The sequence below is a fragment of the Mixophyes fleayi genome, chromosome 3 (assembly GCF_038048845.1).
Source record: "Mixophyes fleayi isolate aMixFle1 chromosome 3, aMixFle1.hap1, whole genome shotgun sequence".
Taxonomy (NCBI): domain Eukaryota; kingdom Metazoa; phylum Chordata; class Amphibia; order Anura; family Limnodynastidae; genus Mixophyes; species Mixophyes fleayi.
In genome coordinates this window covers 258063751-258089138 of record NC_134404.1, presented here as the reverse complement: position 1 = coordinate 258089138, position 25388 = coordinate 258063751, and the positions used below count along the sequence as shown (strand labels likewise).

At 37.2% G+C, this 25388-nt stretch overlaps 1 protein-coding gene across 1 annotated transcript in view; it reads left to right on the top strand.

Moving 5' to 3' along the window:
* The window catches only part of SMOC2 (SPARC related modular calcium binding 2), a 303541-nt gene that overhangs the window by 193092 nt on the left and 85061 nt on the right, over nucleotides 1-25388 (top strand). The window contains exon 9 of the mRNA XM_075203490.1: nucleotides 21140-21222. Within this exon, the coding sequence (XP_075059591.1) occupies nucleotides 21140-21222 (83 nt within the window). The remainder of the gene's footprint in view (nucleotides 1-21139; nucleotides 21223-25388) is intronic.

Genomic DNA, 25388 nt, shown 5'->3' with positions numbered 1-25388 from the left:
GCATCTCTAGTATAAATTGGTACATTTATGTTTCTTCTGACAATACACATGGATAATGCACTCACTATACATACATCACCAGGCCCCCCAGGGAACCTGGTAATGCTGGGTCACCCCCCACACTGAGGCCCCCAGTCTCCTGCTTTACTCTCATCATTTTTTTTACACCAAATGGTCCATTATTTAAAGCACTTTGACCACTGCAAAATACATTAGCACCATTAGGTATATACACACCCAGAAATATATTGTGATGCTGACTGATATTTTTTATACAATGCACCAACAGGTGCAAAACACTTTCTTTGCTGTATTAATCATTAGTCTGTCTACCCAGAGCCATCTTAAAGCATGGGCAAACTGGACAATTGTCCGGGGGACCCACGAGCACAGGGGTCCCATAAACTTGCCAACTTTTCAGTATATTTTTCCGCAAGATTTATTCAGAACCTTCAAACCCTCTTTATTAAGATGTTTAGGTGATCTAATCACCTCAGAAATTATGCAAATATTTGTTTTGAACACTGGATTAATAATAAATAATTCATAGAAATTTCGTACTCTGCTATCACCGTCTGTATGATTTAACAACTGAGTACCATTTTTTATGTTGAATTTCTTGTTTTTCAGCTTCAAAGCTCATGTTATATTGTCCTAACATTTGTGTGGAATAACCTCTGGTGTACAGCATGTTTTTTATGTTTAAACACTAATTTTGTTGGAGGTACCAATAAATATGTTTTTACAGAATGACTTCTTGCTTGAAGAAAAGTAAATTAGCCAGAAAAATATGCGTAATAAACATCAAATTATGAACATGCTAACACATGATGGTAGGTCAGCAATGTACATGGCAGCTCGCAATTAAGTGCTAGTGTTACATTGCAGTAATTGGAGAAGGAGGATAATGAGAGAGTAGTACCGAGATTTAATAGCCATCTTCAGAGGTATAAGGGTGTAGAAGATTTGCTCTTGACCCATGCTCAACGGTGAAGACATAAGATGGGTATAAAAGTTTATCTCTTTTTCATAAACCAAAATTTGGCACAGGCAAAACTCAGCATTGCCAGGTACATTGTACAGCAAAAAACCTTAATGTTAGTAATGAATTAATAAAAATTGCTGCTGACTCATTCTCATGAAAATTATTCCAAAAATGTAATCTATAAATGTAAGCAAACTATTTTTTGTAGGTATTGGTGACAGTGTCTTATAAAATGAAATGACATTAGACATCTAATTTTCAGAAAGTGTGAAGTTGTGATAAGCATGAAGAAGAAATAGTCATGCAAGTAGACGCGGCTCATCCAGCAGGCATATTATCAGCATGGATAATATTAATAGTTGATGATGATGATAATAATAATAGCTTGCCTTATGTACCGCATCTGAGAAGCACATAAGCCACCCCCTTTTCCCCTCCCAAAAAAACAGAGAATAAAACAATGACCAAGTACGTAGCATGTACTTGGTCACAAAGAGTAGCATGTACACAAAGAGTCAGTAAAGATCAACAGTGAGCAAAGATTAGAACATTGCATTTATTCAACACATTGAGAAAATGACAGGCCTGTCAATCCAGGTGGCAATTGAAACAATAAAAATGTTTATAGTGCATCTAGAATTGTTATCCTTGCAGATGATGATGAGATGAATGATGCATATGTTGATTATTATGGAAAGGACTTTGCGCCTAATGACAATTTTGAGGTTTACAGTCATCTTCAGTTAATGTTTGTAAAAATTCTGTAGGGAAAATTCCAAACTAATCATCACCATCACCATCTCTGCTGAACGGATTAGAGGGGAATACACACATTTCACTAAAGACAAATATTTGCATATCACCTGACGTTTGCTCAGGTTGAATCAGAAATCACAAAAAGCAAACAAAGTCCTGGCTTGCCTAAATTGCAAACTAAGCATCGCCTCCTCCTCCAGGCAACTGAGGACTGGAAATATTATCTCTGACAATACCAAATATACATTGATTTGTTCATGTACTTAACGTAATAGTATAGAACATATGGAATACTTACCAATTAATTGAAAACATTTAGCAAAGTCATGGAAGCTAAGCACTCAGATTAACAGATCATATTGCACAAGAAGTGCTCTTGCCTCATTACTATGTAGTAATAATTTGCTCATAAGGGATCTTAACACTTGAAGGAGTTCTACATTCACATTGCTGGAGAGACTGCAGGAGGAAATAAAAGCTAATTTTTAAACTGTCCTTTTGTTGAGGTGTCGAGAAAACCTGATGCATGCATGAGCCTGTGGGGCTTCGACTAGGGAAAGCAGCCACCTAAGGAAAAATATTTCCTATGTGGTAGTGCAACTTTAAAAACATTGGTGAGTGCTATAAATTCGATTTTCTTCTCTTGCTTTTCAAAATTCATTCACATAGACTTGAATTAAAACATCACCTAAACTGTAAACCGGTGATTCTCTTTTTCCTTGCACAAAGCATGTTTTAATGTTTATTACTCTAATAACAAGTAGTAAATAAAAACACATACAACTTTATAAGTTTGTCAAAATAAGCCACAGTCTATTGAATTACTTTTAATATGGTGGCGGTGAAAGCAAATTGTGAGTCAGCCAACAACTAATAGGAAAGTCAAACAGGCACTACCACTGGTACCAGGATGTAGTCCCTTATGATTGGTCGGTGCTAAATCTGGCATCATAGTGACTACTCCCCCTCTAGGCTCATAATGATGTGCCAAAACAAAGCAGGTCAAGGGGTCCCACACTCAAAGGGACCAAGAGCAATGCTGCTTCGAATGGAGCAGTAACCTGTGGCCAAACAACGATAGCACCGTATGTATTAGTCGCTGACTGCAAAAGCTTTCCTGCAACTGTGCCATCTCTGGAACCAGGAAAAAAGTATGGTTAACATAATATGCATGAATTCAGGGCGCGTGGGAGGGAAATTGTGCAGCAAAAGAGACCCAGCAACCACTGGGGAAAGAATATATGGGCCTGAGACGGCATCGCCCAAGGTAGACTATTGGATGGAGAGGTCAGCAGACTAAACCCCTAATACTAAAGTGCATGTCTTATGAACAAACATATACATTTAAACATGTTTGGTTTAGTCAGGGCTGCCACCAGAACCTCTCTGCCTTATTGCGGCTCTCTGTCCAGAAGCTGGGCACTTGGAAAGCTGGGACTTAATTACATGTAGAGGTCTCTCCCACACCATCTCTCACATCTCAGGAGCAGCTGCTGCCTAGAAATGGCGCCACTACCTCCCCTTATTCACTGTGGTGGCCCCCTCCCCTAATAAATTTGTCTGGAACCAGGGCTGGTGGGGCCCCAATCTTCTGTTTGGGCCCATACTGCTGTACTCCCTGTACCCCCCTGATGGCGGCCCTGGGTTTAGTTACCTCACTTATCATTCATGATATTTACTAGGTTTCTATGCAAAATGAAAAATTTAAATGCATGATTCATTGAGAATGTTGTACTACATTCATCACCAGAAAATATGTCATTTTCAGATTTATAGGTAGATATAAACAATATTCCCAATTTAGATAATGATATTTCCCTCTTAAATTAAGTGAGTATTGTAGTATTTGATTACATGTAGTCATGGGTAAGTGTAGAATAAAGAATCAGAAAGGAGCACAAAACAAATGGTAAATTCAGTTAAAATAAATGTGTCTATGTATATCTGCTATTTTTAAATCTAAGACAATTTTTAAATATATCCAGTTACGTGCAAACAGTGAATTTCCTGTTTATCTGAAATGGTACATTCAATTCCCTATGTCTGTGTTCTTTCTTTTGCACATGTGCTAAAAGGATGAGAAAAGAGCCTTTTTTATAATGTTACTTTTGTTTGTAAAAGTTGCAGAAACTAACACTTTCAGTTTAAGGAACCTCATGGAAGATGCACAGTTAAGGCATTCCGAGACAGTGAGTCAAGAGGAAGAGTCTTTTTTTTCTTACTGGTTAAATTATGTGGCAAAACCGAAAACGTAATCGGAAGCCAAGTCTTTCCTCTGGAATGTGTGATTTGATGGTGGCTAAATGTAAATGAATAGGAATATACTAAATTATACAAAGAAGTAAGATAATCTATATTAGTCTAAACTTTAGTCCAGATGTACTATTTAGAGGACAGTGGTGCAAATAGAAACAAATATAACTGAAGCCTATCCTATAGTTGAAAGTCTCTTTTGCTCCTTTTTTACTGACAATTACATTGAGCTTTACAATATTTTTAATGACACAGTTTTCTGCTATAACAAAATTTCAGATCTGAAAGTGTCAGTGGCTATATTATAAACAAGAGCTGGAGGTCAGGGGTTTTACTGTATCATAGAATAGTATAATAGTGTCAATAGGATGTTATATATTTGTTGTGCCATTTTTTTTCTTCCTTACTGACATCAAAAATAGCAAGCTGATGAATTCCTTGATAACACCCACATAATGTATTTTACTAACAATAGCTAGATATGATTTCTTGTAAGAAACTCATCTGATCCATTTTTAAATCTTGTTTGTGAATTTGTAATCAACACTTTTTTGTGGTAAGCAATTCCACAGCTTAAACACCCCTGTACTATAGAACCCCTTTTTATGTTAATGACCTGTCTTTCCTTTGCACTTGATGACTACTTGCCCTGTGTATGGTCCATGTTATGATACTTTTGTTAGATAAATCTTTGTACTGACCTCAGATATATTTATACCTATTAATCAGGTCACTTCTAAGTCTTGTTTGCAAAGTAAGCAAACATAGTTTTTCTAACCTCTTAACCTTTCCATTCCCTTTATTAATTATTGGTTGCCTGTCACTAAACTCTCACACATTGTCCTATGTACCCAGTATTAAGGATAGGGTCTAACTAGTGATTTACGTAATGACATGATTATAATACTACAGTTGTGTCACTAGCATTTATTCCCTTTAAATGCTTCCCAGGATCTTATACACCTTTACAGCCATTGCCTGGCACTCTGTGCTGCTACTTAAAAAGTGCAAAGCCCGCTACTGATTCTTGTGGTACATCACTTAAGCCCAGCCTGAATATGTTTATAATTACTCTACGTCTTCTATCCTGTAACCAGTTCTCTACTCATGTACATAGATTTCCCACTAGATTCAGCACTGTCAACTGTATGTACCAGGCTGTTATGTGGAGCAGTATGGAATGCTTTTGGACAACCAAATGTATAACATTAATAGCACTACAAGATACAATTTCAAACTTACTTCTTCATAAAAACCATATTTTATGTTAGACATGACTGGTCCTTCATGAAAATAAGCTGACATTATGTGATCAAATTATTTTCTATGGTATATTTCAGAATTGTGTCCCCCTGTCATGGATAATGTATCCATGACAGAAGTTCACAGCTATATAATTTAGACTGGCAGTAAACTTACTGATGGATGACAATCCATTATATTAGATGCTAAAAGATTAGCCTAGTGCAGAGCTAAAAACCTAAACCTCTCATTATTTCACTGGAAATTAAACAAAGGGCAGCACAGTGGTGTAGAGGTTAGCACTTCTGCCTTACAGAACTGGGGTCATGAGTTCAATTACCAACCATGGACTTATCTGTGTGGAGTTTGTATGTTCTCCCCGTGTTTGCGCGGGTTACCTCCGGGTGCTCCTGTTTCCTCCCACACTCCAAAAACATACTGGTAGGTTAATTGGCTGTTAACAAATTGACCCTAATCTGTGTCTGTGTGTGTCTCTCTGTCTCTGTGTCTGTCTGTGATTGTGTGTGTGTTAGGGAAATTAGACTGGAAGCCCCAATGGGGCAGGGACTGATGTGAGTGAGTTCTCTGTACAGCGCTGCGGAATTAGTGGCGCTATATAAATAAATGGTGATGATGATGATGAAGAGTAATTGTTTTATATAACAAGGATATAGCATATAGCAAGCACAGTAAGCAAGTAATTACCCAGCTACTACTGCACAATATTTGTTTCCAAATTTATTAAAGGTTATTAGAAAAGGATTGCATTCATGAAAGCTCAACATCAATGTTTATGTAAATGCAAAGTTCATATATTCCATAATTATTCTCGTATAATAGTTTGTGTATGTGTAATTTGTATGTATCAGCACAGTATAGATGTTCAAACCTCATGCTGATATAATAATATCTAACATATAAAACACTTGAGATTTTCCATGTACAAAGATCTACCTCCTTGTCCATACTAATACTTCTGAAACCTACACTATTTACTCTATTCAGCAAGGACTTTGTATTTACATTCAACCAGATTCTCTTCTGGTCACTTATTGTAAAAATGTCCACGCGCTGGAGATTGAGGGATCCAATGCTCTGTCCAGAAATGATAGTCAGTTCCTGGCTGGGTAAGCGCATTGCCTTGTACCCAGGTTATCATTTAAAGACAGGTGGCATGATTCATTAAGGATCTTAACTCAAGAAACTTCTTATTTCAGTCTCCTGGACAAAACCATGTTACAATGCAAGGGGTGCAAATTAGTATTCTGCACATAAGTTAAATACTGACTGTTTTTTTCATGTAGCACACAAATACTTAATAGCTTATTTGTACACTGAAATTTAAAGTTGATATTTGTGTGCTACGTGAAAAAACAGTCAGTATTTAACTTATGTGCAAAACAGAATACTAATTTGCACCCCTTGCATTGTAACATGGTTTTGTCCAGATGACTGAATTAAGAAGTTTCTTGAGTTAAGATCCTTAATTAATCAGGCCCAGTGCCTTAGATCTATTCCTCCTTCCAAGAACAGATACATTTACCAAAAGTGAGAAGTGGCGGTTCCAGCAGGTCATAAGTGTGGGATCCTGCTGGTTGGGGTACCAGGCGAGGGATACTCACCAAAGTACTAGTATGAATAAGAGAGAATGAAAACAAAGCTAAGGGGATAAACTTATTTAATTTGTTATGTGTTGGTTATGAATGCAATTAAATTTTTTTAGTCCTTGATTGATTGCAGTGACTTCATTAATCCAGCAAAATGTTACTTTACTAGGTGTGTTCCAAAACAAGTAAGTGTGCAGCCAGACTTGCCATAGCTCAATACAGTATCCTACAGAGTGTTAAAGACAGAAGGTTAACAAAAACTATATTGACATTTTACTTACATCAGAGGCATGGGATTTAATGAGATCACTTGCATACTTGGAGTTGCTTTTACTAAACATGTTTGTTTTTAAATGGACTGCTGTAATGTAATCCTTATTCTCCTTAAAACACAGGAAACAGGTGGCAGTCACAGAAACAAAACAAAACCCAATACAGCCCTATTCACACATTTTTTGCTTGTTGTGCTGTAAATAAACCTAGTCCTGCATGTTTTACTTTAAACAAGCAATCAAAGGATTTAAATTATAACATATATCTTGCCCCAGACTGCCACAAGAAGTCTGCTATTTAGCTCGGTGTTAATTCACACAATGAGCTCTTCATTTGAGCAGCTTAAGATTTGTCCTCCAGTAAAAACACGTACGTGCTACTAAATATTTTGAATTGAATTGCAATATATTTTGAAGGTAGAAACACGTCACTGTACAACAAATGTGTATTGCTGCTTCCATGCTCGGATGCACCAGAAATGGGGCTTCACTACAATGCCAGGATTAGGAAAAAAGAGCAATGTTTTAGTTATCAAGTGTAAATATTGAGGTTTCGATGTATATCGTGTTATGTTCTCAATCTGCTATTATACTGATTATTTACTTCTTCTTCACCTATTGTAGGGCTATTCTTGACAAGGTTATTTTCCCATTGTAGCATGCCCCTTTGTAATGGTTTCCATCATTATATACCAAACTAACAGCAACAAGAGAAAACTGCTGGTGCCTGTTATTAGTTAAACACTATTTAAGATGAGTTTGTAAGTGCATTTGAACCTTTTCATTTTGAAAAATATTCATTGACACATCTAATGAAATATTATTTTCTTAAATAGTTAGAAAACAGATAGTTGAAGACCAGACCAAAGAAACATTGCAGGTCCTGTCTATGTTGGACATTAGCACATTCTATGCCTACTTAGCATTTAGGGATTTCCTATTATATTAACAAAACGGAACATGTGTACAGTAAATAACCGGAAATTGGATCGATCTTATACTTGTTGTCCTCAAAAGATTTATTTTTCTCCATTATCATTACTTTGCAGCTCAGTGTCTAAATTTAAAATAGATTAAATATATACATATAAATATAAGCATATAAACCATGGTTCCTGCAATAGAAAATATGACCATTCAGTTAATCTGGGGATACCGTATAACTCTGTTTTTGTTAAAATGATTAATACATGTAGTATTTTCTTGGCATAACAAGTTTTAAAATAAAACCTTTTCTAAATGATTGTGAGCAACACGTGACATTTGCAAAGGTATGATACATTGCTTTAGTTTAACACTTGAAGATATTGATTGCAAACATGTGTTGCAGTAATAACTTTCTACACAAGACACCTCACTTCTTGGTGGGATTGTGAAAGGTTCATAAAATGGGTCATAAATCTTTAAAAAAAAAAGGTTATGCCTGACTTTCTGTTAAATTCACTGCAACACTTCAATCTTATATAGCATATTAATCTTGTTGCTGCTAGAGAGGTCTGTGTTTTATTTCATTATAATGCACAGCAGGCCATTTATAACTTAATATGTTAGCAGGACAAATGAGACCACACTAAAGTTATCAAAATGCAATCTTTTTTTCGACATATTGCTGTAATATCATTTTTTCCTGTAAAATAAAAATATTCAAGTAAACAAGCATCTATTTCAACTGCCATTACTTTTTTGCGGATCAGCAGTTCATTTTGGCACAAATACTTTGGCAGCCGTGCATACAGATAAGTTCTTCTTAGTTCCTCCATGTCGATACTTTGCATGATTTTATACAGGATTGTAGCCAAAGATGGGAGTAAGTGTATTGACAAAAGTAAGAAAAAGTCACTTGAAAGACCTAGGGGTAAATGTATCAAGCTGAGAGTTTTCCGGCGGGTTTGAAAAGTGGAGATGTTGCCTATAGCAACCAATCAGATTGTAGCTGTCATTTTGTAGAATGTACTACATAAATGATAGCTAGAATCTGATTGGTTCTTCAAACCCGCCGGAAAGCTCTAAGCTTGATACATTTACCCCCTACTCTCTCTTTGGGACCACCTGCTGAGTAAATTGCAAGTTTTCTCCTAAAGTACTGCTCTGCTCTATCGCTTACATAAGTAACGACTGTTAGGTGACATCTTGACTGTCTTCATTTTATGTGGAACATTTGTACTTTTTAATGTTGTATTTTTTTTACATGAAGTACACTACAGAGAGGTAGGGGTAGAGCTGTATAACTATTGTGGTTAATGATTGTACATTGCTATTTTCAGGGCCCAACACGTGTCTCTTGGTACAAGGGGGTGTCCTTTACATTTTCAGTGAAGCATTATATTTTGAGATAAGAGAACCAACATAAAGATTTGATTGACCTAAAACTGTAATTTATCTTATGGCTGGGTAATAAAATGTATGGGAAGACAACAAATCTATGATCTAGTATATATATTGTGTGAATCTATTACACTAGAGTCAGTAGGAAAAACACATGTGAAGGAAAATTGGTTAGAGGGCTACATTTGTCTCATCTCAAGGCCACATATGGCCAAGGGCTTCCTACTGCCCACCACTGCTTAAAACATTGACTACAACACAACAAACAACAGCGCTGATAACTGATGTACACATATGAAAAATGCAAATCAATCCGTGAGGTATATATAAACACTTTAATAAAAATAATAATAATAAAAATAAACCATAAAATATGCTGTATAAAATCAACACTGGCCAGTGGATGGAGGACAGAACATCAGATTGAACCAATTTGAATGGTACACCATATACTAGAGAGGATAAAGATTTGTTACAATTGCTCTCTAATAGATGGCAAATAAGGTGTCCCACAATGGAGAGCTAGTACTGTCCAGTAACCCAGTCACAAAACATGAAGTGGAGCCAGAATAATGGTATGAGTGTGGCCACACTACTGATGCAAAGGTGGTTAGCACCGATAGCGCAAGAAGCACCACTTCTAAGATTCTGGCCCGTGAATCCCGGAGATAATACTGCCGTGAATACCACAAGTTAAATGCACACTCTGTAAAGCGAGAACATGTCTCTAAGCTGCCAAGGCGGGGAACACACTACAGATCTCGTTCAAATCTCAGTCCCGTGTGTATGTATGTGCGTATATTCTCCTCATAACGTGTAGCTCCGTGGAGCCTGGAGTGAAGCCGTAGCTGACTGATCCAATCCAATTAAGGAAGTACGAGGCGGCTGCTACGCGCGTAACACAGAGTGTGAAGATGGTACAACTTGAAGTGGTAACGGTCTCAGGGAGTTCACTGAAATGAAAGCCAGATGAATGAAACTGGGGTTTCCGGCGGCTCAGTGAGATATCCAAGTCACCTGACGCGTTTCTTCACCTGCCGGGTGATTTCATCAGAGGAAGTACGATACAGGTCTAAAGCAAACAGCCTAAACCAGCTGTGGATTGATTAATCACATTCAGGTTTTTTAAAGAGGAATCGGAGCACAGCAGATTACTTCCTCTGATGAAATCACCCGGCAGGTGAAGAAACGCGTCAGGTGACTTGGATATCTCACTGAGCCGCCGGACACCCCAGTTTCATTCATCTGGCTTTCATTTCAGTGAACTCCCTGAGACCCTTACCACTTCAAGTTGTACCATCTTCACACTCTGTGTTACGCTCGCAGCAGCCGCCTCGTACTTCCTTAATTGGATTGGATCAGTCAGCTACAGCTTCACTCCAGGCTCCACGGAGCTACACGTTATGAGGAGAATATACACACAGCCATACACACGGGACTGAGATTTGGACCAGGTCTGTAGTGTGTTCCCTGCCTCGGCAGCTTAGAGACATGTTCTCGCTTCACAGAGTGTGCATTTAACTTGTGGTATTCACGGCAGTATTATCTCCGGGATTCACGGGCCAGAAGAAGTGGTGCTTCTTGCGCTATCGGTGCTAACCACCTTTGTATCAGCAGTGTGGCCACACTCATACCATTATTCTGGCTCCACTTCATGTCTTGTGACTGGGTTACTGGACAGTACTAGCTCTCCATTGTGGGACACCTTATTTGCCATCTATTAGAGAGCAATTGTAACGAATCTTTATCATCTCTAGTATATGGTGTACCATTCAAATTGGTTCAATCTGATGTTCTGTCCTCCATCCACAGGCCAGTGTTGATTTTATACAGCATATTTTATGGTTTATTTTTGTTATTATTATTTTTATTAAAGTGTTTATATATACCTCACGGATTGATTTGCATTTTTCATATGTGTACATCAGTTATCAGCGCTGTTGTTTGTTGTGTTGTATACCTTTTGTTGAGATCTCATTGATCTATACAGCTGCAGATACTGTTCTACACGTAGTCTCCACTATTCATCTCATCTCTCCTTGCGCCAGGTGTTTTGGTTTGTTAAAACATTGACTATCTGAAATCTACTGGTTCTCTAATACTGTATACTGAAATCCAGTGCTCAATGGCTTCATATTTTTCATTGTACACTAAAATGTAATGTATGTGAATTGTTAAAATGGAATAAGTCATAACCTTGTCTATTGACAAAGTAATTTTTGGGATGTGTAGTCCTTGTGTACTGTACAACAGGAAAACTATGAGTTACCGCTATGCCAAACAAAGCTTCTATGTTAGCTCAAATATGCAGCGGTATAGCATTTCTGACAGCTGGTAAATTCCAATTAATGTACTACATCATGTGCATAATAAAATATAATCTCTCAGTATGTTAAATAACAGATTTGTTTCTGCGTGAGCAGATGGAGCATTGCCTGTGCTTTAACACATAAAATAAGTGGTTTACATCACAATATACCAGTGCAAACTGATGACTGCCCCATTTGTTTGCAAATTTCATGTGTATTTTGGGAGTATTCTATGACTTTCATTCAGCAGAAACAAGCCATAGTCGCTAGGGAATATCCAGAGTATTACAGAATGCTTATTGTATTCACTACACTGAAAATTATTGGTTTTATAAAGTGTGAAAGAAACAAAATTATTTGCTGCATAAAATCAAAATGTTATAGACAACATTTTTATGTGTATAGTATTTATCCAGTCATCACACTTACCCTTTCAATCAAAACTGTAATGCAATTGCTATTTGTGAGTGAAAAAAGCACAGTTCTCACAACAACGAGAATAGAAGCTGCCTTTATTATACAGTTGGGCTAGGTTTGTATTCTGATATCTGATGGATGACCTCTTTATTTGGCCAAGAAAACAGTGAAAGAAAAATCTCTTAGTGGAGTACTAATGTAGCTCCTGGCAGATTGCCGAATACCTGATTAATCTGATACCTCTCCTCCAAATCTTTTTTTTAGTCTATCATTAGTTTTCTTGCTTACTCTTGGCTTTCTGCATTGTACTCTCTTAAATATGTATTTTACTTTTAGTAGATATATACATTTGGAGGATATACACATATATTAATTTCATAGAACAAATGACCAGCGGCTTTAACCAGTCATAACTAATTGTTATATATGTACAAACATGCGATTCCGCTAAATTCATTACATTTATTGGAGATGCTTTGAGACACGTTACCATGAAAAGTTTTTGCTTATTTATTTAAAAGTGGAGCACATTAGCAGTAGAGCAGAAGGAATGTTGTATTCTTAAAGAAAAGGAAAGTGTGTGTGACATTTATTGAAATACTGCACAAATTATATAGTTGTGTCGAATTTTATGGCACAGGAGAGTTAATCGATGTCCCAAATCGTGCTTCCTGTTTGCCCAAAATACTGTATGTCATATTGCTGTAAATGTAATGACTATAAGTTTATTTAGATAACTCAATGTGAAAGTTGTTTATTTTGTTAAATTTGTGCTGGTAAATTGGGAACCAAAACAGAACATAATTTAACAATTATCTCACTCAGGAATAAAAATGCAACTAAACTGGGTAAAGAGAGAAAAAAAAGTTTTCAGCTAAAATGGGACACAAATGCAAAAAAGGTAGCCTATGTGTATTGTGAGCAAGCTGGCCAATGTGGATGGTCAAAGTGATTGACTTCTTGATTTACCAGTGACCTCACTATGGCTAATCAGTGGCTCATCATCCATAATTGTGGGCAAAAGAGGTATGATCTAAAGTTTTGAGGGTTTAGGCAATGGAGTTCATGCATCGATTTGGCCATTGGAATTACAGTGTGTATGGACTGCTTAATGTTTGAGACCATAAACATTGACATATTTTAGGCCCAAAAAAACACAACATTGAGCAATTATTATTTAAGTTAGTAAATTAACAGGTACCTGTAATCCTTTCTGGTAGACAAAAAAAAAAGCGTGCGTTAAAGTTATGTTCAGCCAGCATGTATCAATTCAGTTAGTACATTGACAATGCAGCAGCTCTGTGAGAAATGCCTGCCCTTATTAGAGACATTATGGGACCTGCTGGATTGGAGGAGCATAGAAAAATAGGTTAAGCTTTTGTTATATTAGTGACCTTACTCAACGCCATCGAAAACTAATTTTTAGGAGACTTATCTTTCAATAAACTACAATGTTACAGTTTTGCTATAACCAGGGCGTCCAAGAGAAATTTGGGGCCCTGGTAGAGCACATTTTTTGCCCCTGCCCCACCCCTTACACACACACACACACACACACACACACACACACACACACACACAGGTGAGCAACCAGGGTGCTGTATAGTGCCTTCAAAGGGGCGTGGCCACATAATGTTAGGAGCGTGATCAATATGGGTATGGCTGAACTTCTTTAGATATGACATATTGGTGGAAATTCAATTGCCGGAGATGTAACACGCAGACAACGCGTAGCGCACATTGACAACAATTACAGTAGAAATCTCTGCTCATTTTTCCACGCACCCCATAGATGTGCAAGGAAAAATTGCAAGGAGATTTCTATCAAATCCCCGCCACAAAGTGTCTCGTGAATGTTCCAGAGACACTTTGCGGGTAACTAAATTCCCCCATTATGTATTAAAATGGTGTAACTCTCACCTACCTGTTATTGCTCTGTCACAACCTGGTATTAAACTCTTGCATGAATCCTGGAATGTTGGGAGCTGTAGCAAAATGTAAATATGGAAAAGCGAGCAATAAGTGAACACTGTACATAACACAGATCATGCAGTATATTATACATACATTATAATAAAATATTACATTCATCACACCCTCCCCAGCCACACTTCGCCACCCCTCAGTTACATCCCGTATCATACCACCCTCTGCCACATCTCCCATCACATCACCTCCCAGACACATCACTCCACCCCTCAGCTACATCACGCATCATGCCACCCCCTGCCACATCATCCACATGCCACCCCCCAGACACAACGCGTCACCCCCCAGACACATCAAGCCACCACTCAGCTACATCATGCATCACACCCCCCCTGCCACATCACTCATCATGCCTCCCCCCCAGACACATCACACCACTCCTCAGACATATTATGCAACCCCTATTGCACATTACGACCCCTCAAGACATATTACAAAACCCCAAGGCACATTACAACCCCCCAACACATTATAACACCCTCAAGACATATTACAACCCCCCAAGACACATTACAACCCTCCCAACACATTATAACACCCCCCTAAGACAAATTATATCCCCCCCAGCCCACTGTACTTACCTATGCTCTTGACAGAAAATATCCTGTACAGCAAGCTAGGAGCTCCTGGCTTATTCTGCAGACTTCTGGGCAGTATGTGATGACACACAGTCATTACATACTGTCCGTTGACCACTCCCCCCCCCTCTTGGTGCACTACCCACGGGCACAATAAGGTACTTTAAATTTCTTTATTTTATTTATTTATTTTTTACTATAGTGCTCCTGTGGGGCCCTGGGCCCCCCATGAAGCCCGGGTAATTTTTAACTCTCAAACTTTGCAGACTTTCTTTGCAAACACATCCCACTATCTCAAACAATAATTAACAATTTTCAAATAATAATAAATCATATTAGTGAAGAATAAATATAAATTGGCATCTCAAAAATTAAATAATTTTTCTCCCCAGGTACAGATGGCTTTACAATATACGTGCCTTATCTTTCGCAATGTCCTGGAGGCTCCCAAAATGTAGGTAGTTCTCACGGAGTCCTGAGAGTGCAGACCATCCTCCCAAATCCTGCACACTTCTAGTGAACTAGGTGGGATGGGGTCCTCAAAAATACTCAGTGAATGACATTATTTTGACCCTGTTTCATGATGACATGATTGCAGCATTGCACTACAGGGGCAAGGCCAAAATTATGCGAACCATGGTGCCACGTCACCCAGCTCCCTTGCCACTTGATCTTCCATTACAGAATAAACCAACTTCGCTCCCCTTTCCCACAAGGAGAGGGGAGCAAAGTTGATATGTGTGCTTTACAATCAACAATGATAAGGCTTTCAAATCTTTTTTAATATGACATGTAAAGATATTGTTTGATTAGCTGCCAACAGAAATGACAAGGGTTTGCATCACCTTTAAAAGCCAGACTGAGACCCAAGTGTCATAAACAGAAAACAGTTTGCTTAATCAACAATGCTGTAAGAATATAATATTTTACCTGAATGTGGTTCACCAAGAGAGAGGAAATTACATCAGAAAGAACTATATGCTTCATGCTATATGTTACTATATTATATATTAGAATAATGGATATGCAAAACACCATAAATATCAATGTACAGCGTACAAGGCAGGAATGCCCATTATCTCTATTGTTGTTTATTCTACCTATTGATCCCTTAGCGAGATCAGCAGTGTGATTTCTGGTATTGAGGTTAGCTAGCATAAGAGCTAGGGCATCAATGTTGCGTTTCCAGCTTTCACAATCCAAGTGTTAAAATGTAAGTTTTCTTTAACATAATATTTAAAGTCAATGAGACACTTATGAATCCAATTTGTTTTTGCTACTTTGCTAACCTCTACAATTTGAACTATCCTAAGTATGTTTAAATGTCTGAATGCTTTTTACATCAATGGTTTGCAAATTGTCATTGATAGCTCAGCTAAATGCAGTCAACATGACTTATTATCAAATTCGTATACTTATTTAATATTCCAGCATGCTTTGCCCACCTTGTAGTCAAACACATGACTGCAGCTTGAAAATCAGACTATGACAACAAGTTGAAAGGGTTCAATGTTTAGTGGTTTATTATTTTGCAGCATAAATAACAATGACTCTTAAAAGTATTTACTGAGAGGGAGACATAATCTTCTTTTGGAGCCATTGAAAAATGTGGTAGTCAGAACTAAGCAAATATCACTATTCATGTGGCGTAAAAGATTACATTTTAATTGCTCAAATACTTTTGTAAAGTCCCTACATGATCATTAATTAAATAATAACATACATTGATAAATATTCCAAATGAATGTCATTATTGGTTAATCCCTAATTTCCTTTCTATTTAAAGAGTTAGCCTAAAAGTTATATTTGTGCTAAAAAGAATACCACCAAATTGGATGACCTTCTTATATGAAACACAGTAAAAACTTGGCCTCAAGGCATGTATAATGCCATCAAGCTATCAAATTGATTATGTTATGATACTGTGTCATGATCCATTATGTCAATAGGAATAATCCATCTGATTCTGTTTTCTTAGCTGTTTAAAAAAAATGTGTGTACAATTTATTACATTTTTGTCACCAGTGTGTATGTTGCCTTACAAGATCACACATTACATAAAATGGAAAATTGCAAAATGTAAAGCAATTTGTTCAACAGCAACAATAGAAAATTGGAGCGCCCTGCTTCAAAGAGCTTACAATCTAAAGAACAGTTTTAGACATATTAGGCAGAATATGTTCACTCCGGTACAAAATGCAACATTTAAAAAAAAAATTTTTTTCAATGCTCATAAAATAAATATAGTGCAAGGAGGCATCTGGAATGCAAATTAAATGTTTTTCCAGGAGAACTAATGTTGACAACATTTATTACCCTTGCTAAAAGGAAGTATATTGCCATAAATTGGTTGAGTGAACTTGTGTCTTACATGGAGGTAAAACAAGCAATACAGAAAGTGTTTACCTTACAAAAACAAATGTCTGTGTATTGATGGGAGAGGACACGACTGATAAAATATGGAGCACTTGGAAGGAATGTTTTATGCATTATACCTCCATCTAGGTCAGGGGTGTCCAATCTTTTAGCTTCCCTGGGCCACATTGGAAGACGACGAGTTGGCTTGGGCCACACATAAGATACACTAACAATAACGATAGCTGATCATCCAAAAAACCATAGAAAAAATAGTTAACATATATATATATATATATATATATATATATATATATATATATATATATATATAAATGAGAAAAAAAAGTGATATATATAATATATATATATATATATATATATATCTATAATATAAATGTCTAGTGGCGTGTGTTAGTCTGTCTGTCTGTGTGTGGAAAAAATAAAACCAAGCTGCAGCGCCACCTGCTGGGCGGAGTTATACACTGACCTACTAAATTCTTAGTGTGTGTGAAAAAAAAATTCAGAAAGGGCTGAAATTTGGTATACTAAGATGTTTTTAATTTGTTAATTTAATTTGTTAATTGTTAAAAGTGTTTATAAAGATTTAAAAAAATATATATATATTTCTTGAAGGAGAAGTGACAGTTGGGAGTGGTTGGTGGTTGCCGGGGGTGACAGTGGGGAGTGGTTGGTGGTTGAGGCCTGGGCCATGGCCCAAATGCATGACAAGAACCTTTTTAGCACCTTAAGTATCTTGATTTGAGTAGAATGCATGAGTATCATGCACGGATTAACTTGTATATATATATATATATTTATATATATATATATATATATATATATATATATATATAATCACTTTTTTTAAAAATCCCCCTATACTTACCTTTCAATTGCCCTGTTCAAAAAATCCTCTCTAGTTATTATACTATAATCACTTTTTGTATTGTTTTGATGCAATATCAATAAAGTGCATTTAAGCCAGGCATTGTATATCAGGGTGCCCTGACCAGGCCTGCGGTACCTGACATATACACCACTGTGACCCCAAATTGTCACCTGTTTTGATAATTACACCACTATGTTAGTTAAGGGATAACAACTTAGAATGGGCCAAAGAGAATAATATATAATGTCCCATTAGTAATACAAGTAGAAGTATGTAGCAGGGAGATAAGGTCCATGATGCTCCAGGACCAGGTGACTTTTATTCACTTGTCAGCGTCCCTTGAAATAATAAAAAAAATCCCCCTTCACTTACCTTTTAATCGGCTTGTTCTCCTGTCCTCTTCTCTTCTTTTCTCCAATTCTGTGCTGCTGATTGATCTTCTCGCGCGGGTGTCTCCTCTGTGCTGCGTTCCGCAATGGATGTTGGGCGTGATGACATCATGCCCGACATTCACTGCGAGCACCGCACGGAGGAGGAGACAAGGGAGGGAGCCGGAGTACCAGCTGATGTGACCGCGTGGTAGGTATTTTCTTTTCTTTTTTTTTTTGCAGGATTTTTTTTTTTCCATTAACAGCGCTGCCCCCTTGCCACAACCAAAACTCCTTCTGGGCCACATTTACAGGCAACCCTGATCTAGGTAATACCATAAATATGTTAAACAACATTTTGTTGTTTCTTAGTAATTTTAAAGATATGCATTTGTGAAGGAGGGTGCTGGGAAAAATATTTTAAATCATGAGGTCTAAAATTCAGTTTTAGATGTATTTGATTTGTGTATTATGGTAATAAGAATATAGGTAGTATGTTTTAACTTAAAGAAAATGGATATATCTAGGAGCTCATATGTACACATATGTGCTAAGAAAGTACACATGGAAAAAGCATATTTATATGTGTCATATGTTCAGTCTCTCGCAGACTACATCCAGCTCTAAGCAGTACCATTTGCGCCAAAGGTATGTACACTTACACTGCACAAAAGCATTAAGGTGTGGCTAGGGAGTGTTAGTGGTAAATGAAAGTTAATAGCTGTAAATAAAGTTGAACTATCCTATTTGTACACAATATAATGCAGAACATGAGTAACTTGCTACAGAAAGGTTTAGAAAATGACAGATACAATTTTATGTAGATAAATATTGTGTTATACATGTAGGTAGGAAATGGTATTATTGCCATTGTATAAGTCACAACTTGCAATACATCTTGAACACAGAGTACGGTTTTGGTGTCATCACTGTAAGAAGGACATAGGAGAATTTGAGAAGGTTCAGAGGATGGCAACCTGATAAATTAAATCAATTGAAGAGTTAAGTTATGGAAAAAAATGAAAAACCTGGTTACTTTAAGAACAGATGCCTTAGAGGTGACCTATTTTATATATATATAAATATATTCAAAGTCAATGTAAACATTTATCTTAAAGAAGTGTCATACAAAGGACCATACAGAGGATAAGGGGTCTTCAATTGTAAATGGAAGAAAGAATGTTCATCAGCAAAGGAAAGGGTTATTTATTATTAAGGTTTGTTAAACTGTGGAATTCCTTATCACATAAGGTGGTGATGGGAATTCACTAACATTATTGAAAAATGGATTGGGTACCTTTCTTACAATAATGTATCGATAACAATACATTATTGTAGCGATAATGGTATCTGTAGCTTTAATTAAAAGTGGACGCTGTAGAGGGGATTAATCTAGGGAACTGCCTTGGTTGGGTTCAGGAATGATATTTCCCCTGTATGGCTAAATGAGCAACTGGTATACTGGGACTGTTGTTTTTCCTTCCTTTGGATCAATACAGTGAGACTTTATGAAAGATTGAACTTGGTGGACCTGTGGGTTATATGTCTTTTTCCTTCCTTACTGACTAGCTATGCAGTTATAAACTCTGTGTGTGTGATCTCCACTGCAGTGAAACATGTCATGTAGAAGTCTCTGTTTACAAAATGTGGCAGATTTAGAGTTAAAAACTTGATTCACTGAGCATGCCACAACTTGCATCTGTATTTAGAGTTGCACAGATCTTGTACTTATAACCTCTTACAATTGGAGAAATCAGGGGAGTTAACATACAAGGGCAGAACAGTAAAAGTGTGCCAACAGAGGCTCTAAATTATGCATGTCCCTCTGAGATTATTTTCAATTACACAGATGTTTAAATATGGTATAAATTTTGCACCTACATAAACTGGGAGAAAATGTTGGAGATGCTGATAATAAATGTTTCATCTTTGCTCCGTATGCATTTATACACTAGACTTAAGGTTGCACTTACCTTAAGATGTCTACAACTCAAAACACTGAGAGGGGAAGGGGGAGATTATTACAGGATGTGGATATAGGTTGGGGGTAGATCAAAGCAGTAGTGGACAGAGGCTGGGGAGAAGATCAAAGCACAGCATGAGGAGATCTTGAAGGAAGAAGAGAGAGGTATTTTGAATATCATTGCAAGGATCTGGGAAAGGCAGGAGGAGTGGCCTGGGGATCATGTACAGACTGTAGTTCATTCTGTTTTAATTTAGGGTAAACCACATGTTGCTAGTTAAAGCAAAGTTGAGTGGCACACAAAGATGTGTCTGTGTGTAGAGAGCCTAATATGATTGGGTGCAGTGATGTTAGGGGAGGACCAGTGGTGGAACTATGAGCCCTGTAGGTGGGACCATAAATGCTGGTATACTCCTCCCGCTCTGATGCCCAGTATGAGACCTTCCAAACACTGGGGCCCCCACTTCAACCGTTGAGTCTATAACCTGCAGTGGGTTCCTCCAAAATTTTGCTGTGGGGCATCTTAATGCACTGTTGCTCCCATGGGCAGCACTATGAACACAACATGCTACTGTACACGTCAATTCATCTTTCTGTATTGTACACTAAGTTTACACACACTATTTTAGAATGTTTTTCTTTAATTTTCATAATTGATAAGTACACAATTTGGAGTGGATTTCTTGCGTAGAAGAGTGTAGGGTGAGATTTGTCTATACATGTCTCCTAATATACCTTGATACTTTCTACCAATAAATGTATTGTTTATTTAACGTATAGTTCAAATATAATGGGGTTAAACTTGAATGTACTTTTTGCAATTTCTAGGTATGAACAGCCAAAATGTGACAGCGGAGCGAGAGCACATCCAACCAAAACAAAAGATTTGTACAGAGGGAGACAGCTTCAAGGTAAAACAAAAACTTGCATACAAATCTACGAGTAACTGTCTCTTTGGACAGTCTTGCACTAACCTGAAGGGCTAAAGTTCACAGGTTTACTTGTTTGGTGGTTGAGATGAACAACCAGATTGTAATGCAGGGGTGGGCAAACCTGTCCTCAAGGGCCATATCCAGTTCATGTTTTTAGGATTTCTTTAATCATGTACAGCTGAGTTAATCTATTTGACTGGGTCAGTAATTATCCCACCTGTTTCTACAGACAGAAATCCTAAAAACATGAACTGGATATGGCCCTTGAGGACAGGTTTGCCCACCCCTGTTGTAATGTGTCACCAGTATTTTCAACTTCCTGCTTTGCTGGCAATTCCCAAAACACTGTTGATGTTCATAAGATGGCGTTCATTGTAGACATTTTGGCATAGAGGGTCCATTAATAAAGGTGTACATTTTTAATTATTTCAGTTTTGCAGTGTGACAGTAACACACACACACTCAAACAATACATAAAACAATAGACAAAATGGGGCTGATTGAGAGTAAGATCCCAAAAAGTGTAATTTGCAACTGAAAAAGTTGCACGCAAAAAATACGTAATTTTGCCCGTATTCAGAGTTGGAGGTATGTCCAGATTCCAATGAGTAGCAAATGCATCCGCATTACTAGAGACACATTCTTCAGAAACGTATTTTCCACTTGTGGCCATTTAATAAATCTTTTATTTTATATGTTACAAATGTAAATGCTATGAAGCTTTATTTGAGCTTGAATAACCTGTCTAATATTGCAGTGACAACTTCCTATCATGAAAAAAATGTATTGTTAAAACAGGCACGCAAAATCCTAATCTATGACCGAGCGATCACAAAAGCAGAAGTTCATCTCACTATGAATCAGGCGCAGTGTTCTATGTAATCTTTCTTTCGTGAAAATATATCTTCTTAAGTCTATTTTTGAAACCTAAACAATGTGCACATTGTTTAATATATGAAAGAGAAAAATTAATTAACTTTATCTAAATATTTAATTTTTGCACATTATTGCAAACATGTGAAAGTGGGAATATATAAACTATATGTAATTTAAACTTGACTGGAGATACTAGAGAAAATCATTGACTGGAATTCGCTTTCCAATAAAGTTGTCACAATTTCCCATACAAACTAAAAGCACATCCTTGGGATTGTAAAACTGTTGGTTATAATGTCCTCAACGTGAATTGTTGCTTCCAGCACCTATATGGAGGAGACAGCTTGGCTAAAATTTAAGTTGAGCAGGAATCCGTCTTTCAATTTGATGAACAGAGCAATATGTTAGATGGTTTTGGGGTCTACAAAGTTTTAAAGGGCCATGTCCCAGCTGATTCATATTTGTTTCCAGTTCTGTAATTCATTGAGTTTGGGACTGATGCCAATACCTAATATATTTTAGTTTAGGGAAAGTAAAAGCCTGGTGGAATTTAGTTCAGTTAAGTTATTTTAAATATTCAGTCTACAATAATAAATTATAGAGGATTCATTGCTAAGCCTTAAAGGAATTCTTTGTTGTATCCATTTGAAATCCAAATAACACTTTACTAATATATATCTTTAGTTAACTGTAGGGGAAATTTGAACCACTCTAAAATTAGGAAAAATATTATGTTAACAATTGTTATTAGTTGTCATTTTCTTTACAATTACAACACATGTAGTGTGAAAAATGAGAGTTTAGGATGCAGCAGTTATTTATTTTCAGACAAATGTTGGAGAATACATAAATACAGGCCATTTTGCAATATATAAAATTGTATGGTTTTATTTAAAACCACATAGACAGAATGATCAACACTGATAGCATTTTCTTTCAACTGCATTTACCAAAGGTCTAATCAATTTAGGTTGCAGTATTATTGAGCATTGCAGTAGTTTTGCGTTACAGTCAAACTGCAATATTGGATCATTTGCCCGAGATTGCCCAATGGGTAACATTTTCAGAGTGCTTATCACAATTGCAAATGCTATAAGTGCACTGATGATAGACTTTGTGACAGTGCTTATGATCCAAAATGTAGGAATTAAGTTTGCTGTAGGTTTGAAGAAAGGTGATGATAGAGGGATGGGATAAAGTGCTAGTGGTAGGGGGCAATTAGGCAGAAAGATTTAATGCATGAGAGCAATAAGTGTGTGTGGTGTGTAGAGGAGGCAGCATTGAGTGGAACAAAGAAGAGATCTCAAGTTATATGACAATATAACACATATGTAGGACATTGCAGCAGTTTGGATTACAGTAAATGTAAAAAGAATGACTTTGTGGGTAATGTGGGAAAAGATGAGATGTAATGATACTAAAGTGTTAGCTTCTAAAATGTTGGTTCTAGGAAAATCATCACAGCTGCTCAGTTTAACTTGGCCTGTAAAGGATAAAGATGGAAAAACAGGAGTTGATTTTTTCAAGGTGTATTTGAACATTGTATAGTGGATTTTGATAGTCAAGGAGAGTGGTGGGCAAACTCAGTCCTCAAGGGCTACCACCAGTTCATGTTAGGATTTCTTTAATCATGCACAGCTAAGTTAATCTATTTGGCTGGGTCAGTAATTATCGCAGCTGTTTCTACAGACAGAAATCCTAAAAACATGAACTGTTGGTAGCCCTTGAGGACTGAGTTTGCCCACCACTGGTCAAGGAGTATTTTTGCAATATTACAGAGGGAAATAATGTCTGATTGTAGCAATAGGTCAATAGGTAGAAGTTGGTATCACACTGAGGGTCTCATTTAGAGTTGGACGCAATTTACAGTGAAATTGTAAGTGTAAATTGCATCCCGTAATTTACACATTATTTAGAGTTTAGATCAGTGCGACTTAGAATACTATGCAAATTGCACAAATACACCTCTTTATCTGCCCTATGGACTGGCGTGCAAGTGTATCATGCACAGCGCCCTGTAAAGTAGATAATTAAATAAAAATAAATAATTTATTTTATTTTTTTTGAACAAAGGTGTGCTCCCCCTCCCCAAACAGCGCAATGGTTGGTTATGTTGTTTGGGAGGTGGAGCACATCTTTTTTTTTTAAAGAAAACAAACAAACATTTTTTTTTAATACACCAAGGTGTCTTGCACCAGCTGAAAGCACTTGCAAAAGATATGTCTCCTAGAGACTTATCTGTGCTTGCTTTCAGCTCAAAATAGCATGTAAAGAGCATGAACATGCCCCATTCCACTCTCTAAGCGCAGAGAGGTGCAACTGGGAGATCCGTCTCAGCAGGCGCGAGCTGGGAGAGGGTGGGCCGGGGGGCACACAGGCGGCCGCATCATATGACAGGGGATGTCATCAGATGCGGCCGCTGGGGGAAAACTATGTTTTTTGCATCCGGGGGGCGGCTGGCCGGCCTACCCCCCGGCCCTAATAGCCGTCTGACCCAGCGGCCCGGGGGGCCGTTGCCCCTCTTCCCCCCGGGCCAGCTCGCCCCTGCATCTCAGTCTGAATGCAAACTAAGACGGATCTTTGGCCAAAAGTTCTTTTTGCGCTGATCAGAAGGACTTGTGTCCAACTCTAAATGAGGCACTGAGTCTTTATGTCATCTCCTTTTCAACAACATTGATCTTAAAGTAAGTTAATGGATTAGATATCATTGTTAATATTACAAATAGAGTGTTGTCCACAATAATTTTGAGAAGGCAGAGGGCCATCCACATGGACAATATCAAGAAAGCTTCAGAGAGTTACTTTGAGTGATTTTTAATGTAGAAAAGTAAAAGGCAATCATTCTTTTTTAACTTAAAATAATGAGAAAGTCACCTTTCAGCCCTGACTGTCTGGTTTGTTAGTTAGGAACACAAGATGTGTATGGTGAAATGGAAGAATGCATGAACAAAATAAGTTTGTGCAAATGATGCCTTCATTTTGAAATTGCATTATTTGAATGCATCTTGTAAAAAAACATTTTTATATTTAGCATTTCGAATATACGTTCTTGGAATGTATTCAAACATAACACATGTTTAAACAATTATATTGCATTACCAATTTGATATGATAAATAGTAGTCATTTATGTCTGTGAAAAGTGGTACCGTCATGATTGAATGGAAATGTAATAAGCAGAATAAGTAATTGTGCATAAAATTACTGTGGAACTACCTGAGCATTTCTGTACAATTATAACTTCACATAGGCAAATGATAGTTGATTGGC